This window comes from Fistularia commersonii, chromosome 9 (genome assembly GCF_037954325.1).
Source record: "Fistularia commersonii isolate RoL2024-O1a breed Wild chromosome 9, RoL_Fcom_v1.0, whole genome shotgun sequence".
NCBI lineage: Eukaryota > Metazoa > Chordata > Actinopteri > Syngnathiformes > Fistulariidae > Fistularia > Fistularia commersonii.
The window spans coordinates 389020-406545 of record NC_141292.1 but is presented as its reverse complement, the minus strand read 5'-3'; the positions used below and the strand labels follow the sequence as shown (position 1 = coordinate 406545).

Here is a 17526-nt window from a genome sequence, read left to right as displayed (position 1 = left end):
AGCGAATCGATCGGGTTACCGTTCCGCTGCAATTCTGCTTCGCCGCGGTTGTCGGATCGATATCATCATAAATCACGACCGGCGGCCGCATCCGTTCTTCCCTCCCCCCCCCTGAACGCAGCACATGACCACATCGCGGCGGGGGGAGGGGAGGCTGCGGCTGCCCCGCAGACTACACCTCCCGCAATGCAACGCGCCCCTTCCAACAGCAACAGCTAGGATGTTGCGATATCTCTGGGATCCGGAGATCTCGGCGGAGGCGGCGGGGACCGGGCGCCGCGGATGAAACCCGCCCGCGGGCTCTCTCTCTGCGCGTCGACGGCCGCCAGCGCGACCCCGCCGGGGATTCGTGTTTGACGCGGAGGAGGAGGAGGAGGAGGACGAAGAGGAGGAGGAGGAGGAAGAGGAGGAGGAGGGGGATCCGCTGCGCTGGCTAACGAAAATAATAGTTGAATTGTGAGTTGATCGGATCCAGCGGCTGCGAGGCGCCGCGCCGCCCCGCCGAGGATGGAGGCAGCCCGCGGCCGCGGCCGCGGCCGCCGCTCCGGTTAGGGAGCCGCCGCGGAGGAGGAGGAGGAGGAGGAGGAGGAGGAGGAGGACGATCACCCGGATAACCTTACGAGAAATGTCACGGCGCCCGGGCAGCTAGCGCCGGCCTAGCTGGGTGACCGCCGGCCGAGATGGAAGGCAGCGTCCCCGGACCACGGCCGTCCTCTCCGGGGATGCTGTAGCCTCCCGCCGGGGTCCCGCTTACATAACCGGCCGGAGCCGGGAGAGCCGCCCGCTTCCCGACGCATCCTAACGGGAGCATCGCTCCGGTTCCCGGGCCGAAAGAGACGCTTCTTCATCGGATTCCCGTGTAATCCGACCTGCAGCATCCTCGGAGTGCGCGGAGGAGGGGGGGTTGCGGGGGGGCCGAGGCTGCAGCGAGCCAGCGCTCCGTCCGCGGCTCAAGCCTCCGAGGGCCCCCTCCCACCGAGACCGCCGCGCCATGAGGAAGTTCTTCGACTCCCGCCGGGAGCTGGTGAGCTCCGGGCCCGGCTCCGGCGGCGGAGGCGGCGGCGGAGGCTCCGGACACGCCGGCGGGAACTTCATCGGACGAGCCTTCACCGTCGGGCGGCACCAGGTCACCGTGGAGGAGATCGTCGCTGAAGGTGAGAAGGGGCTGCACGGTGACCCCCGGTGACCCCCGGCCCCTCCGGAGCTCCACCTCCCGGCCCACCTGGCCGAGGCCTGCCGCCATCCTCCGCTCACCTGGGCGTGGGTTCGGTCGGCCCAAAGCCGTGGATGGGAGACGGAAGGGACGGTTGTGGTATTCAGAGGCCGTCTGTGCTTCGGAAAGTCTGAAATATCAACCATGTGCTCTTCGACGGGTCCAACCTCAGTAGTGAAATGGTTCATCGCCGTTCTTTGTATTTGCAAAGGCAGCCCGTTGCCCCCCCCCCCCTGCAAAATCATATAGATAAATTCTATAGATATCGTGAAACTTTGCCTCTGGAAAATTGAACCTGGTCCTCGCAGCGCGTCCCTCGTCTCAGAAGGTCAGCAGAGGGTGCGACGGGATTGTTTGCTTCTAACGCGCATTTTGCTCAGTGCGTCCAAAGCGTCGCTCGGTCCGTCCCCGCGGTGACGGCATCTTGGGTCCGCCCGTCCGCCGGTGCTGCTTCGGGCCTCAGAATTGATGAACGCCCGGCAGCTCCAGCCTGCAAAGTGAATTTGCGGTCTGAGCCGCAGCAGATGGCGAAGCTTTAGCGGAGGCCTCGGCGTAAAGCCCGCAGCAACGACATGACTAATGCATAGCCGTGTCAGGCCTCACCATTTGGTGTTTGTCCCCCCGTCCGTACCGCCCGAAAGATGTATCCCGTCCGGCGCTAAGCTTATTACTGCACGCCGGCCCAATTTGGCCCCGAGAAGCGTAATCCCGCATTTCAGCCCTAATTACAAAATGATTGCGTTTGAATCTCCCAAGAAACAAAAAGCATCCAGCGAGTCGAGATGGGACGATAAGTATCGTCGTCAAATGACATGTCTTTGTGTTTCTTCCTCCGAGAAGATAACCAGATCCCTCCCTCGTCCCCGCAGGTGGTTTTGCCATCGTGTTCCTGGTGCGGACCAACCAGGGCGTGCGCTGCGCCCTGAAGAGGATGTACGTCAACAACGAGCACGACCTGCAGGTGTGCAAAAGCGAGATCCAAATTATGGTGAGTACGTGCTTGCTTCCTCTCCCGGGCGGCGGTCAGAAACCTGCTGCCAAACAAAAGGCTTCCCACAGATCCACAGATGAGGGATGTTGTCCAGACGCAGCGGGGGGGGAGGGGAGGTGTGGGCCGGCCGCGGCCTTATCTGGATCTCTGTTTGTAGTTTCTCATACACACACACACACACACACACACTGGAGTTGCACACCAACACTGACCTTGGACTCCAGTGGTGAGGAGTTTCTGTTCCTGTGTGGTTTTTACGGCGTGCAGACAAAGCCGTCCCTGTCCTGGTCCAACACTCTGACCTGATGAGATGAACCTCTCTGATCGCAGAGGAACCACACAGCGGAAGGCCTCGTGCCAGATGGCTCCAAAATCCAAACATGAAGAGGGATAATGCACATGCCTGTGAATTTTAAGAAATGTCGCGCACTGCAAAGCGGCTGACGTTAGAATACGTTGCACAGGATGATGAATGTCATGGAAGATAATCCTCGGTCCTGAGGGAGGAGGTGTGGGCCTGATGGCCGCAGGTAGAGATGACCTCCTCCGGCGTTCCGTGGCTCCTGGCCGGCCTCAGCCCACAGCAGATGGTGCTCCGATGGGCCTCCGGCGTGGTTCTCCGAGAGTTGTTGTCCCTGACACTGAGCGGTTTCCTCAGCTTGGTCCTGCCTCCGACCGTCCTCCCGGGACAGAACCAGCCCTCCTGAGCCTGTCAGGCCTGCTGCCCGTCGCCCCGCAGAAGATGGCGCTGGACTCCCCCCGCTGATAGAACACAAACAATCCCAAAGAAGAATAGAGAAGGCCGGAGGAGGTCTTGCGTGTTCATCGGCGGCCCTGGTTCTTCTCTGTGATTGGTTCTCGCCGCCGGAGAGACGGCGTCCTTCGGGGGTCCTTTTTCCTCGGCTCGTCTCACCGGTGTTTCTTTCTTTTCACTCAGTGATAGAGCCCCAGCCTCTTTCTCTGTGGCTCTCACACACACTCACACACACACACACACACACACACACACACACACACACACAAACAGACACACACAGACGGTGCTTCACCTCAGCTGCAGTACTTGACATTTTTCATTACCTAACCAGCGTCTGAGTTTAGCTCTCTGCTTTAGCGCCCTCTGCAGGCCAAGGCCCGCCACAGCACCCAACCCTGACGTACGTGCACACGCACATGCACTGCAGGCCCGGGGAGCAGGGTGTAGCTCCGAAGTGTTTGATAGCTGACCGCAGCCCGCCGTTGACACGAGTCCTCCCTGGCCAAAGACCCATCACGTCACGGTGGTCCTCCACCTCCACGACTCTAACGCCCGCCTGTGGTTTCCGCAGAAGGACCTCGTCGGCCACAAGAACATCGTGGGTTATCTGGACTCCAGCGTCACCGCCATGGGCTCCAGGGACGTGTGGGAGGTGCTGATCCTCATGGACTACTGCAAAGGTGAGTGATGGAGGAAGAACGTTGAGGGGCTTCTTGATCCAGGGGTGAAGAGGCTTCTCCCTTGAGGAGTTCTCCTTGAAGAACAAAGGAACCTTGACCTGGCAGAGGAATTGTTTCTGTGGCGGTGGAGGAGATGGTCGGGGGAGTTTTTCACTTGGTGTTCCACCCTTACCTTACTGGATATACACCACCGAGACCTGGCTCGGATGTCCAGAGAACTCCTGGGTGGACGTCCTCCTCCGAGGAGCCGCGTTTCAGCGCCTGTGTTTCCCCGCAGGAGGCCAGGTGGTTAACCTGATGAACCAGAGGCTGCAGACCGGCTTCACGGAGGCGGAGGTCCTGCAGATCTTCTGTGACACCTGCGACGCCGTCTCCCGTCTGCACCAGCGCAAGACTCCCATCATCCACCGGGACCTGAAGGTGACGGGCTTCGTCGGCGAGGTGTCCTCCCGGGGACCCGCTCCGGTCCGGGAATCGGATATCCGCTTTCGGTTCAGTTTTACCGTCCGATACCCGGACGCCGTTGTCGTGGTAACATCGCAGGTTCACCTCCGGCGTCCCTCTTGGGCGATACGGCCGGTTCCTCTCCTTGAAGTTCTGGTTTTCTTCTGGTGAACCCGCAGGTGGAGAACATCCTGCTGCACGACAAGGGCCACTACGTGCTGTGCGACTTCGGCAGCGCCACCAACAGGTTCCAGAGCCCGCAGACGGAGGGCGTGGCCGCCGTGGAGGAGGAGATCAAGAAGTTGGTGCATCTCAAGTCTTTTCACATTTCTGGTTTGAAGAAGTAGCGGTAGCAGCGGCTCGTGACGGGACGTCATGACCGAGGCCCGGTTGAACGGGTATCTCTGAGAGCCGGACGTTCTGCTCGCCGCCGGCTCCCTTCCATTGTCTCCATCTGTCGTCTTCCAGATACACCACCTTGTCATATCGTGCCCCCGAGATGGTCAACCTCTACAACAACAAGATCATCACAACCAAGGCGGACATCTGGGTGAGTGGGGCCACCGGCTTCACGGAGAACCTCGCCGTCGGACGGAGAAAACACCACGTCGACCCGGAAGAGACGAGAAACCAGAGCGTAGTTTGACCCAAGTAGCAGCTCACCTCCACCCCGGTCCCTCTGAGATCTTTGGCGAGACGCTTCCTTCATGGGCCGCATCAATAAATCCAAACTTTGTCGTTGCAACACAGAGATGTCTGGGTGAACGCAGAGTTCCTTCATGAATGACCTTCATGGAAGGACAAGTGAGGAGGTCTCTGCTTCACTGGAGGAGGAGGGCGACATGCTCTGTGCATCCCGTTAGCCTAGGATTACCAGTTAGCTTATGCTATCCCGTTAGCCTAGGATTACCAGTTAGTTTATGCTATCCCGTTAACCTAGGATTACCAGTTAGCTTATGCTGTCCCATTAGCCTAGGATTACCAGTTAGCTTATGCTGTCCCGTTAGCCTAGGATTACCTGTTAGCTTATGCTATCCCGTTATCCTAGAATTACCTGTTAGCTTATGCTGTCCTGTTAGCCTCTGACTACCTGTTAGTCTGCAGTCTTCTGTTGGCCTGTGATGATGATCCATTAGCCTACGGTGTTTTGTTGGATTATGCTATGCTGTTAGCCCATGCTATTCTGCTAACCTATGACATCCTGCTAGCCTATACTCATTAGCTAAGTTACGCAACACATCTCTCAAACTCAATCTCACCAGTGTGTATTCTGCTCAGTAATGTCACAAAAAAAACTCCCAGCACCTCAAATATCTAACCGCCGCCCACCATGTGACCGTGTGACCATATTGTCCGGCGCCGGTCCAGAGAACCCGGACGTGGAACCGCAGCCCGTCGGCTCATTAAGCGCTCGTTGTGTCGCGACCGATCGGGCTGAGGATCAGGTGTCTCACCGAGGTTCACCTCTGTACGGGTGTTTCCAAAACCTGCGCTAGATATTTGGTCCCGGTCACGGCGCCGGATGTGTTTTTGACGTCTTCTCCGCTCTCTCTCCTGTCGCCGTGCGGTGTGACGTGCACGTGCACGTGGTCCTCCTCTCCAGGCGCTGGGCTGCCTGCTGTACAAGCTGTGCTTCTTCACGCTGCCCTTTGGGGAAAGCCAGGTGGCCATCTGCGATGGCAGCTTCACCATCCCAGACAACTCCCGCTACTCCTACGATCTCCACTGCCTCATCAGTCAGTGCCTTCCACACACACACACACACACACACACACACACACCTTTGTTCGCATGGCGTCACACCTTCTCCCAGCACTGCACCTCCAACGCTCTCACATTCCTTGTCTGTGCCTGGTGTGTGTGTGTGTGTGTGTGTGTGTGTGTGTGTGTGTGTGTGTGTGTGTGTGTGTGTGTGTGCGTGTGTGTGTGTGTGTGTGTGTGTGTGTGTGCTTGTCTCCAGGGTACATGCTGGAGCCGGACCCCGACAAACGACCAGACATCTACCAGGTGTCCTACTTTTCTTTCAAACTGGCCCAGCGTCCTTGTCCCGTCCAGAACGTGAAGGTCAGTGTGAATCTTCTCCAGGGAGCCGAGGGCGTGGACGTTGCCGATGCGTTCAATGGAATTTGATTTTTGTGTTTTACCTCCCTCGTCCAATCAGAACTCTTCCATTCCCTCCAAACTCCCGGAGCCAGTGAAGGCGAGCGAAGCGGCCGCAGCCAAGAAGAGCCAGACCAAGCCCAGGTAAGGAGGTCTGGCATTGAGGCAGGGTGTGTGTGTGTGTGTGTGTGTGCGTGCGTGCGTGCGTGCGTGTGTGTGTGTGTGTGTGTGTGTGTGTGTGTGTGTGTGTGTGTGTGTGTGTTGTACATCCTGGTGAAGATCCCCCCCCTCCCACGTGTGCAGATTGACGGATCCCATCCCCACGACCGAGACCTCCATCACCCCCCGCCAGCGTCCCAAAGCGGCCCACGCCCAGCCCACGGCGGGCATCCTCCCCATCCAGCCGGCGGCCCTCACCCCTCGCAAGCGAGCCAACCTCCCCGGCGGCCCCGCGCAGCCCGTGGGTGCGTCGCTCCGCTCCGGTCCGACGGGCAGACGGTCCCGAGCCCGGGAAGGAAGCCGGGCCTCCTCTAATCCCCTCCCTCCGTCGCCCAGCAGGAGTCAGCCTGGATCTCTCCCAGCCGGCCGCCGCCCTGCAGTCCCAGAAGGCGCAGACGTCCGTCCCGCCGCTCCTCCCGGCACAGAGCGCGCCCGGACAGAAGCAGGTAGGACTTCTCCTACAGGCCGGGAAGCAGGAAGCCGAGTTTGAAGTTTGTTTCTCGGTTCGTGTGTTGATGTTGCAACGCCGCCGTCATTTGATGGCGGTGGAGCTCTGACCTGGATGGAGTTGGTTCTGTGAGCCAGCAAATAACATTTCCCCTTTGGAACGAGTCGAACGTTCCAAGCCCTGGTTTGGTTGTGTTTTTTTAAATAAGAAACAATATGTTATAATTATATAGCATATAAAGATAATAATGTTATAAAAGATAAAGTGTAGAAACTGTTGTAGCGTGCACGTATGGACGGAGTGAAGCTGCTCCTCTTTAAAACCATCAAACCGTTCCAGACCGGCTTTGAACGTCTCGTCCGTCCACGTTCCCGCCGTCCGCCGCACCAAATCCCCGTAAACGTCTCCCGCCTTCTCACGATGCTCTCCGTCACACCATCTCACCCCCAACAACTCCTCCGTGTCCTCACGGACGAGTCCACCTCACGAGTCCGCACCTCGCTCTGGATTCCCGTGATGTTTCTGGGCTATGTAGCAGCAGCGACGCATCCTGCCATCTGTAAATGCACCTTCATGGCCAGCGGCGTCCACGTGGGCGCCAAACACTCATCCTGATGCTGCTAACTCAGATCTGGGCTTCGATCGCAAAGCTAAACATCCACCGAACCTCGGCTCGGATCTCAGAGGACTCAAAGTCAGTCAGAAGTCGAGGTTCTTCTGCACTTTGTCGTGTTGAATCAGAAGTGCTTCTCATCTCCCTCCATGTTTTTACTGCTTCTTCTCACCATTGAGTTTTAAGCGGACGTTTTAAGCCTTAAATTGCCGTTTGGTCATTTCTAGTTGTGGGTAAAATGTTTGGATCCTGGTCTGATGATCCTCCAATCCCAAGGTTTCCCTCAGACTTCGGCTTTTGTCTTAAAGTCCAATAGTCGTCAATAAAACACTGTTGTTTTCAGCCGTCCCCGGGCGCCGCCGTGGAGACCTGCGTCCCGTCGGCAGCCGTCTCCCCGGTGGGGAAGGCGGAGGCGCCGCCCGTGGCCCAGCAGCCCCCCCCCTCCCAGCAGGCGGCTCAGACTCCGCCCAGCCCGGCGCCCCCTCAGCGCCCGGCCCGCCGCAAGCAGCCCGGCTCCGCCCAGACGCCGGCGGCCCAGACGTCTCCCGGCAGGCCCGCCTCCGGGGGGGCGGCGGCGACGTCAGAGCGGCCTTCGGCCGGCCCGGCCCAGCCGGCGCCCGCCGAGGCGGTCCAAGGAGCCCGGACGGTACGTCCTGCACCAGAACACGTTGTGAGGCCTCCTCTGGCCCTGGGACCTTCTCTCAGGTGTTTGTCTCCACAGCAGAGTCCTCCTGCTTCTCCCAAGACAGCCCAGGTCCGCGTCCCGAGCGAAGGCGCCGCCGAGGCCTCGGCCGCCGCCCCGCCTCCTGCGGAAAAGTCTGACGGAGAGGCCGCCCTCACACAGTGAGCCCCAGAACCTCGCCAACCCCCCCCACACACACACACACACACACACACACACACCGTCATAACTCATAGTGCCACTTTCCCTGCAGACCCGTGGCTGACGCCGCCCAGGACCAGGCCAAGGCCACGCCCGCCGCCGCCGCCGCCGCCGCCGCCGCCGCACCGCCAGTCTGGAACCCCTTCGATTATGACAGCTTCGCCCCCCTGGCAGCCGAGGAACCCAGGCAGGAGGACAAGAAGGCCCATGGTAAGGTCTGCCCACCCACTGCTTACACACACATGACCACCACAGTCACTGAGTGTGTGTGTGTGTGTGTGTGGTGTTTCCTCTCCAGACGTGTGCGAGGCCTCCTGTGAGGAGCTGATACCGGGCCTGCTCTCCTCGGCCGGGGAGGCGGCGCCCCAGGAGGCTGGTAGGTAGACCACCGCTCTACTTCTACTTCTACACAAATAAGTTCTCCCTCTTTGTGGAGAACCTGCCCTGGTGCTCAGCTGCAGCGACAGCACCTGCTAGTATTGGTGTGTGTGTCTGGCCCACATCAGACCGCTGAACCAGTGTGCAGGTGTGTTTGGTTCCTGCTATGTAGCTGATGATGTTTAGCCTATCTAATATGGCCACCGGTGAGGTGGAACCTCCTCCTCTCAGCCAGAAGGTCCCTGGTTAGATTCCCACAGGAGGTCCTTCTGTGTGGAGCCTCCATGATCTCCTTGTGCCTGCATGGGGTTCCTCAGGGTTCCTCAGGGTTCCTCAGGGTTTCCCGGGTTCCTCCCACAGTTCAAACCCATGCAGGAGGTTCATGGAGACCCTCCGTGATCCAGACGTGTTGATGAGAGGGTGAATGGTCGGACGTCTCTATGTGAGGCCCTGTGATTGGTCCGGGTTGACCCGCCTCCGGTCCAATCACAGCCCGGCTGAGCTGCGGCCCCGTCTGCAACCCTGAGTGCGGGATAATCAGTGTAGCTAATCAGGAGGTTCAATTCCACAGATGTTCTCCCAGCAGGATCATCAGGCCTGGTAGTGATGTGTAAGTAGTGTCCGTGTGGCCCCAAGTGATGATGCCGGTGCTCTTCAGACCTGGATGTTGGAACTGGTCCTTATGAACACCTGGACGGCTCTGAAGGCGAGAAGGTTCTGGACCGCGGTCGCTAACAGGTGTCTCCTCCTGCCTCCAGCTGAGAGGCCCTCGGCCGTCCTGGACGTGGACCCAGGGGCGGCGCTGCTGGCCGTCCCCGATCCTTTCCGGACCCTGGAGCTCTCCGACGCGCCGGGTGAGCCTTCCGGGTCCTTCCAGCCTTTTTAGCAGAAGATGTGATGGTCATTAGCTGTTCCAGATGTATCCTGGTTTGGGGGAACGCAACCTAAACCAGGAAGTACAGCTGGTACTCCACTATCCCATAATACACACCGGTAGCCGTGTGGATGGCTGCACGGCCTCCTGTTCCTGACCTTCTCCCTCCTCCTGGCATTCAGAGAAGCTGATAGAAGGCTTGAAGTCTCCTGACACGTCGGCCCTCATGCTGCCCGACCTCCTGTCCCTGGCAGATCCCTTCGGTGGCTCCGTGGAGGAGGCTGCTGCAAAAGGTAGGTGTGTGTGTGTGTGTGTGTGTGTGTGTGTGTGAGACTTTGAATGAATCTAGTAAGGAAAGAGCAGAACCTTGAGCAGTGCACCATCTCGGAGATGTCAAGGGCGTGGGAGATGTTGCGTGCTATTTGCTCTTGGCTTGAACCATGAGATGTTCCAGGTCAGCTGTGGGTGTGCTTCTGAGAAGGTTCCCAGGGAGTGGAGATGATCTCGGTCCTGGAGGGCCGGACTGCGTTTGACCCGCCGGGGCTTCTGACTCTGCGATGCTCTCCTTCCTCCTCCTCCTTGCAGACCCCCTGGCTGCAGAAGACTCCCTCCTGGGCTCTCTGATGTCGGGACCTTCTGCCCCGCCGACCTCCTCCTCAGCGCTGGATGACTACAGCCTGCTGTCTGGAGAGCCTGGACCTCCAAGAGCAGGTGAGATGGAAGAACCGCAGCCACAGACAGACGGAGGTGGAGAACGTCTTCTCCGTTCCTCTGCCCGACTGTGGTGGTCTCAGACGGGCGCAGGTGGTCCACCTCCACATTGTCTGAAGAAGAAGGCCAGATAGAGAGGTCACCAGATCATTGCTGGAGCTTTAGAAGGAGAAGATAGAGGAGACTGTCCGCCGGCCCGACGTCCACGCATCTCCTCACACTCACAAACAAACGTGTGAATGATGTGATGGGAGGTCTGCTGCGGAGTGGAGGAACCTGCAGGCTGGACCTCCTCCATGACCGTGCAGCCTCAGGTTTAACCCCCTCTGCTCTCCCCAGAGTCCCTGCTGATCTCGGAGCTGGATCCGGGCCAGGCCGGGGCCCAGGCCGGCGCCGAGGACGAGTTCGACCCCATACCCGTCAGCGGCCGGAAGAACTCCCAAGGTAAGGCCTGCAGACCCCCAGGAGTTCCCCCTCAGGGGGAAGTTCCTCGGTTCCTCTCGGCTGCATGACCTCCAGCAGAAGCTCTGCCGTCTTCCTCTGCTTGAACTGTGACATCAGTCAGATGGGTCAACTCTCTCCCTCTCTCTCTCTCTCTCTCTCTCTCTCCCTGTCCCTGTCCTTGACCTTTGACCCCTGTCCTTGACCTCTGACCCCACCCCTGTGTGCTCTGTCCTGCCCCCCCGCCCCCCGTCTCTCTGGCCAGTTTCAGGTGGCCACTCCCGCAGTAACAGTGGCGGCTCAGAGTCCAGCCTGCCCAGCTTGGCCCGCTCCCTGCTGCTGGTGGACCAGCTCATCGACTTGTAGGCCCCCCCCCCCCGACCCCCGACCCCCCTAGAAGCTGTACCTTTGGGTTAAAGGGCGGCGGCGCAGCAAAACCGCAAACCACACAGTCGTCCCAGCTCGCTTCCTGCACCCCCTGCAGCTGCCGTCTCCATCCTAGTCCACTCACTAAAGATGCCGCTGCCCCCCGGCCCCCGGCCCCCCGGTCCCCGGCCCCCGGCCCCCTGGCCCCCGGACCCTGGACCCCGGCCCCCGGCCCCCCGGCCCCCGGACCCTGGCCCACCTCAAAAATTGCAGTATCTGACTCCACCTTCCATCCCTCCCGCCCCGTCCCCGCCTCTCATCAGCCATTTCCACTAACCTTCCTTTCAGAGATTAACCTCACCAGTACTGCATCCTGTCTACTAGCGAGCAGCTCATTGTTGTGACGTGCGATAGCCATAGTTCCAAGTGGTCGTAGTTATTGTTGTGCACAAGTGAATTTGTCGTCGTTTGCCTTCTCCGGATCCCTCTCCGCCCATTTATTTGCACATTCCGATCGAGCGTGTCGGCGTCGCGAGAATATCCTCATATCGTAGCCGAAGACTCTGGGAGATGCCCGGTGGTTTGTCTGTGATCGGGGGAAGAAGAGAAGAACCCGCCTAGCATTAGCAATAATGTTGTGTTCCGCCTCCTCGACAAGCAGTCGGCGGCTCAGAGCGCTTTTCCCATTTCCTCTGGCCGCGAGTGCGGACCAGCGGACCAGCGGACGCCGGAGCGCCGCGTCCCGCATGTTCCGACCCCACCGCTTTGCGTTCCTTTCCAGAAGGTTCCCGAGGCATCGTAAGGAGCCGGCGGAAGCTCCCCGATCATATCTTAGATGTGTTGTGAGTGGGACTCCTCCACCTGCTGCCGCCTCCCCGTCAGCCCGGCAGGAGGACCGGCCTCGGCTCCGCACAGGTCGGACCTCCGAGGTGGGACACGCTGGGAAGGAGAAGGAGAAGGAGAAGCTCTCCTGGAGGCCCAGGAACATTCAGAACGTTCCTCCCGCCAGCTGCCGTTCCTACTTGAACCGCGGCCGTACATAAGACAGATAAGGACGGTTGAGAAGATGACTCGATCATCTCCTAGGTCGAGGTTCTGGACCTCACCAAGCTCCAGAGGCACTTGGAGCTCAGATTAGCAGGTGGCTGTCAACATGTCAGGCAGAGTGGAGATGGCGGGGAGCGCGTGGTAGTCCTGGTCTTCACCCTGGTCTTCGCCCCGGTCTTCACCCTGGCCCTCGGGAAGAAGAGGGACCACGGCAACGTCTCGGCGTGGGCCCGGCGGTCGGAGCGGCGCCTCTCGCCCTTTTGGCCCAGCGCCACGGCAACCGGCGTCGGGCGACGGGCGGGTCCGAGCCGAAGGAGGTCCCGCCTCTCGGGTCTCGCTCAGGCAGGAACATCTCGCCCTTTCATTTTGGTCCATATCAGCAGGTCCCCCCGTTCCTGCCCTCCATCTTCACCCCTTCATCTTGTAAATACCCGCAGACCCCCGTGTACATACAGAGTCGCTGTCATAAAGCTTTACTCGTGGAAGACATACGGAGCTATAAATCTGTTTTCCTGTTCATAAATGTTAATATGAATAGAGTGTTAGAGAATGAATGTAAGAAATCAATATTAGTCAACTATAATGATAATAATAATAATAATAATAATGATAATTAAAAAAAGTTCTATCATTCTTAACACCGTAATCACAAGGAAAGTTCTTTCTTGGGTGATATCTACTGGATTATTGTTGGTACGTGAGCGTGTATGTGAGGTAGTCCTAGTCCCGTCCAGATTAGGCCTAATCCCTTCCCTCCTTTGTAAAGACAATGTGATGTTTGTTTACACGGACCGACGGGGATTATACTCTGGCTCTGCCGACGCCTCCGAGGTCGGCTCCTCCCGCAGACCTCCCGTCCAATCGCATGGCGCCGTCGTCCAGTGTTCTTCACCCGTGTTGGCGCACAGTGTTACCGATAAGTGTGTGTGTGTGCGTGCGCGAGTGCGTGCGTGCGCGCGTGCGTGCCCGAGTATTACCGTAGCCCCTTTGTGTTGTCGTTGGCCGCAAACATGGCGGCCGTGGACGTTGTGATTGGAAGGTCCTCTGAAAGCACAGGCCCCGCCCCCTCCTGGATCCTCTCAGGTAGTTGGAGACATGTCGGTTTGTGTCCTCTGGAAGTGTGCACTGTAACAATAAACTGTACAACAGCACTGCACGCCTGTGTGTGTGTGTGTGTGTGTGTGTGTGTGTGTGTGTGTGTGTGTGTGTGTGTGTGTGTGTGCGCTCGTGTACACAGGTACGTCTGAGACCCTGAGATTGTCCAGACGTGTGAATGGTTGAAAGTCTGTATGATGTGAATGGTTGTATGCTTATATGACGTGTGGATGAGTGAGTGTGTGGTTGTATGTATGTTACACGTGCACGGCTGCGTGTCTGACATGTGAATGAGTGATTGGTAAACGTGTGAATGCTGTGAGTCAGTGAATGCTTGTATGTATGTATAACATGTGAATGGTTTGCATGTATCATGTAATGTATGAGTGAATGGTTGTATAACATGTGAATGAATTACTGAATGGTTGTATGTATGTATATATAACGTGTGTGAATGGTTGTATGTATGTATATATAACGTGTGTGAATGGTTGTATGTATGTATAACGTGTGTGAATGGTTGTATGTATGTATAACCTGTGTGTGAATGGTTGTATGTATGTATAACGTGTGTGAATGGTTGTATGTATGTATAACATGTGAATGGTTTGCATGTATCATGTAATGTATGAGTGAATGGTTGTTTGTATAACATGTGAATGAATTACTGAATGGTTGTATGTATGTATGTATAACGTGTGTGAATGGTTGTATGTATGTATAACCTGTGTGTGAATGGTTGTATGTATGTATAACCTGTGTGTGAATGGTTGTATGTATTTGTAACATGTGTGTGAATGGTTGTATGTATGTATAACATGTGACTGAATGAGTGAATGGTTTTGTGAGTCTACACGGTGTTTCTATAGCGACGCTGCCTGGAGTGAAGGCCCAGGCGTGTCCTGGGCGGCTGTGGAGGACCTTCTGCTCGGCGGCTCTGAGACCCCCTGAGGTCTCCTGGAACCTGAAGACCGTCCTGTCCTGGTGGAGATCCAGGACAGCAGTTCTGAGGAGCCGCGGGCGAAGCTTTGGTATTCTGGTCGTTCATCGACCCCTGGACGAATCCGTCCTTTCTGCTCCCCAGCTGAGGCCTGCTGGTCGCGCTGCCTTCAGGTTCAGGACAAAGCTGTGGGACAGGAGAAGAGGTCCAGGGTGACCTCCTCCCCTCCGGTCGCTTCGGTGATACTCGCCTGTAGCTTCTACATGCTAACTCAATGCTAACACGCTAACACAGATTACTGCTAGAACATCTTTTTCTCAGCTCTTCTCACCTTGGAAGGCGTGTGAATAGTCGGGTCCTGTTGGACCAGGAGCCGGTGAGAACTGGTGCTTGAATCATTGAGGATTTGAAATGGTCTCAGGAGGACCTCCTCCAGCGGCGTGGGTTCAGATGGTCTCAGGAGGACCTCCTCCAGCGGCATGGGTTCAGATGTTCCCAGATGGACCTCCACCCTCAGCGCGTCCCACCTCCGTCTCTGACGTGTGTCCCGTCTCTCCCGCACACAGACCGGCAGGGGGCGCTCGGCTCCCCGCGGGCGGCGCCGCAGGTTGCCGTGGAGACGCAGGGCGGGGCTCCCGCGCCCGCCGAACCCTCTCCTCCGCCCGGCGGGAGGAGCCCACGGCGGCCGCCGGACGTCTTCCAGCTGGCGCCTTTCCAGCCGGCGCCTTTCCAGCCGGCGGGGACGGAAACCGAGATGGCGTCCCGTCCGGCGCCCGCCGACCCCGAGGAGCCGTCGGACGTCTTCCTCCGGGCGCCGTTCGGACGGCGAGCGCCGCCCGCCGAGGGTTTTCCGCGCGGCGCCTCTGGGAGCGGACGAGGCCCCGCCCCCCTCGCTCCTCTCCGCCCGCACGCCGAGGCCCCGCCCCCGGCGCGGCGCCCGCTGCTGCAGCAGGCGGTGGCGGTGCAGCGCGTCGTCTCCAGGGTGGGACGGCAGGCCGCCGTAGGATCGCTGCCCGTGGGACCCCTGCACGCATGGACACGACACACACACTTCCAGCCACGCTGACCACACACACACACACACATACACACATACCCTGAACCCACATACACACACACATGCACACACGCACACACTGTGAACCCACACACTGAAACCTCTCACACACAGACACACGTACATACCCTGAACCATCAAACACACCCTGACCCCCCCACACACACCCTGAACCACACACACACTCACCCTGAACCACACACACACACACACACCCTGAACCACACATACACACTCCAAACCCGCACACACACACACACACACACATACACTCACCCTGAACCACACACACACATACACACACACTCACCCTGAACCACACACACACACACACACACACACACACACTCCAAACCCACACAAACACACACACACACACACACACACACACACACACACACACCCTGAACCACACACACCCACACACACACACACCCAGAATCCACACTCACACCCTGAGCTCACCCCCCCCCATCACACACACACACACCCTAAACCACAACAGACTGAACCCCCTCATTGATCCAGTCTTACTGCTTAGACCTGAACCCCCCTGTAGACCCTGACCCCCCTGTAGACCCTGACCCCCCTGTAGACCCTGACCCCCCAGATCCCTCTCTGTGTCTCCAGGCGTTGTGGTCCTCCTCTACCTCAGCCGTCCAATCAGCTCCCAGCACTTGGGGGGGGCTTCACTCAGATCTCAGAGGGTCTTCTCATCTTTGAGGGGTTCAGATCTCCAGGGATGGAACCGTGAACGCTGCCCGCATCATCATGGTTATGAAGACACTCCTAAGCCAGTAGATCTTAGATGGAGGACCTTCTCTGGAGATGTTGCTGAGCTCCCTCTGGATGTCAGAAGGCGTCCATCAACATCTCCGTCTGACCCTGGAGATGATGGAGGACAAAGACCTGCTGCCGCCTCCGTCAGTCTGGAGCCTTTCTAGATTCTAAGATCTGGAAGGACTGGAAGATCTGGAGCTCCGCCGACCTCCGTAACCTTGTCCTGCCTCCACCTTCACAGCGGCTCGGCTCCTCTGACTTTGGTACCTCAGAGGGAAGCCTGGAGATGCTGGTGCAGGACCTTCTCCAGTAGCAAATAAAGTCCATCTTATCAAAGCTTTGAGTCTCACAGTGAAGCCGTTCCTCAGGTTCTTCAGCCAGGATCTACATCCAGAACCTCCACCCCTCGGGTGACACATGAGGTGTTTGGACTGGCTGCTGGGTGGGTGTGTGTGTGTGTGTGTGTGTGTGTGTATCTGAGTGTGTATGTGCTCGTGTGTGTGCTGTGTGTGTGTGTGTGTGTGTGTGTGTGTGTGTGTGTGTGTGTGTGTGTGAGTATCTGAGTGTGTATGTGCTCATGTGTGTGTGCTGTGTGTGTGTGTGTGTGTGTGTGACTATGCATGTGAGTATCTGAGTGTGTATGTGCTCATGTGTGTGTGCTGTGTGTGTGTGTGTGTGTGTGTGACTATGCATGTGAGTATCTGAGTGTGTATGTGCTCATGTGTGTGTGTGTGTGACTGTGCATGTGAGTATCTGAGTGTGTATGTGCTCATAAGTGTGTGCTGTTTTTTTTTTGTGTGTGTGTGTGTGTGTGTGTGTGTGTGTGAGAGAGAGTATCTGAGTGTGTATGTGCTCATGTGTATGTGCTGTGTGTGCATGTGTGTATGTGTGTGTGTGGCTGTGCATGTGAGTATCTGAGTGTGTATGTGCTCATGCGTGTGTGTGTGTGTGTGTGTGTGTGTGTGTGTGTGTGTGTCACCTGTGAAGTTTCCACATTCCTGTTTTTTTTAAATGAAGCCACAAATGTTAACCTCTTCCAGGCCTCTCCTTCTCCTTCTTCTCCTTCTTCTTCTTCCTCTCCTCCTCCTCCTCCTCCTCCTCCTCTCCTTCTCCTTCTTCCTCCTCCTCCTCCTCTCCTTCCTTCTCTGTCTCTCTCTCTCCTCCTCTTCTTCTGGCTGTTGGTGTTGCAGCCAGAGGAATGCTGGAGGTGTTGGTGGAGGAGGTGTAGAAGTTCTCCTCCGTCTCCGCGGCGGCAGGAAGTCCCCGCGTTGCCATGGTTTCCACCCGTTCACGAGGAGCAGATGTTAGACACCGGATTCTTCGCCTGAAGCTCGGTAACGGAGGAGACCCGGATCTCCGCGAACCTCCGAGGCTACGGCTTCATCCCGAACTTCACCGAGCTTCTGTAGGAACATGGCAGAGCCGCAGGTGTCCATGTGAGGGAGGAGAAGGTGGAGTCTCCACGCATTCGGTTTCCATCAAGAAGTCC

General features: G+C 57.7%; 1 protein-coding gene across 6 annotated transcripts; it reads left to right on the top strand.

The window, feature by feature from the left end:
* Nucleotides 1–843: 843 nt before the first annotated feature.
* Nucleotides 844–16371, top strand: LOC147230829 (AP2-associated protein kinase 1-like). 6 transcript variants are annotated; one of them, XM_086151710.1, is made up of 20 exons: nucleotides 844–1154; nucleotides 2083–2201; nucleotides 3533–3641; nucleotides 3919–4061; nucleotides 4265–4386; nucleotides 4554–4635; nucleotides 5689–5821; nucleotides 6046–6149; nucleotides 6247–6329; nucleotides 6489–6649; nucleotides 6744–6850; nucleotides 7809–8111; nucleotides 8190–8308; nucleotides 8401–8558; nucleotides 8647–8724; nucleotides 9485–9580; nucleotides 9783–9893; nucleotides 10186–10311; nucleotides 10651–10755; nucleotides 14767–16371. In XM_086151710.1, the coding sequence occupies exons 1-20, from the start codon at nucleotides 992–994 to the stop codon at nucleotides 15264–15266; spliced, it is 2922 nt and encodes a 973-aa protein (XP_086007836.1). In that variant the 5' UTR covers nucleotides 844–991; the 3' UTR covers nucleotides 15267–16371. The 6 variants fall into 6 exon arrangements, with proteins under 6 accessions (XP_086007836.1, XP_086007835.1, XP_086007840.1 ...); XM_086151709.1 differs by having other exon boundaries at nucleotides 8187–8308; XM_086151714.1 differs by lacking the exon at nucleotides 14767–16371 and adding an exon at nucleotides 11024–11198 and having other exon boundaries at nucleotides 8187–8308.
* Nucleotides 16372–17526: the final 1155 nt, after the last annotated feature.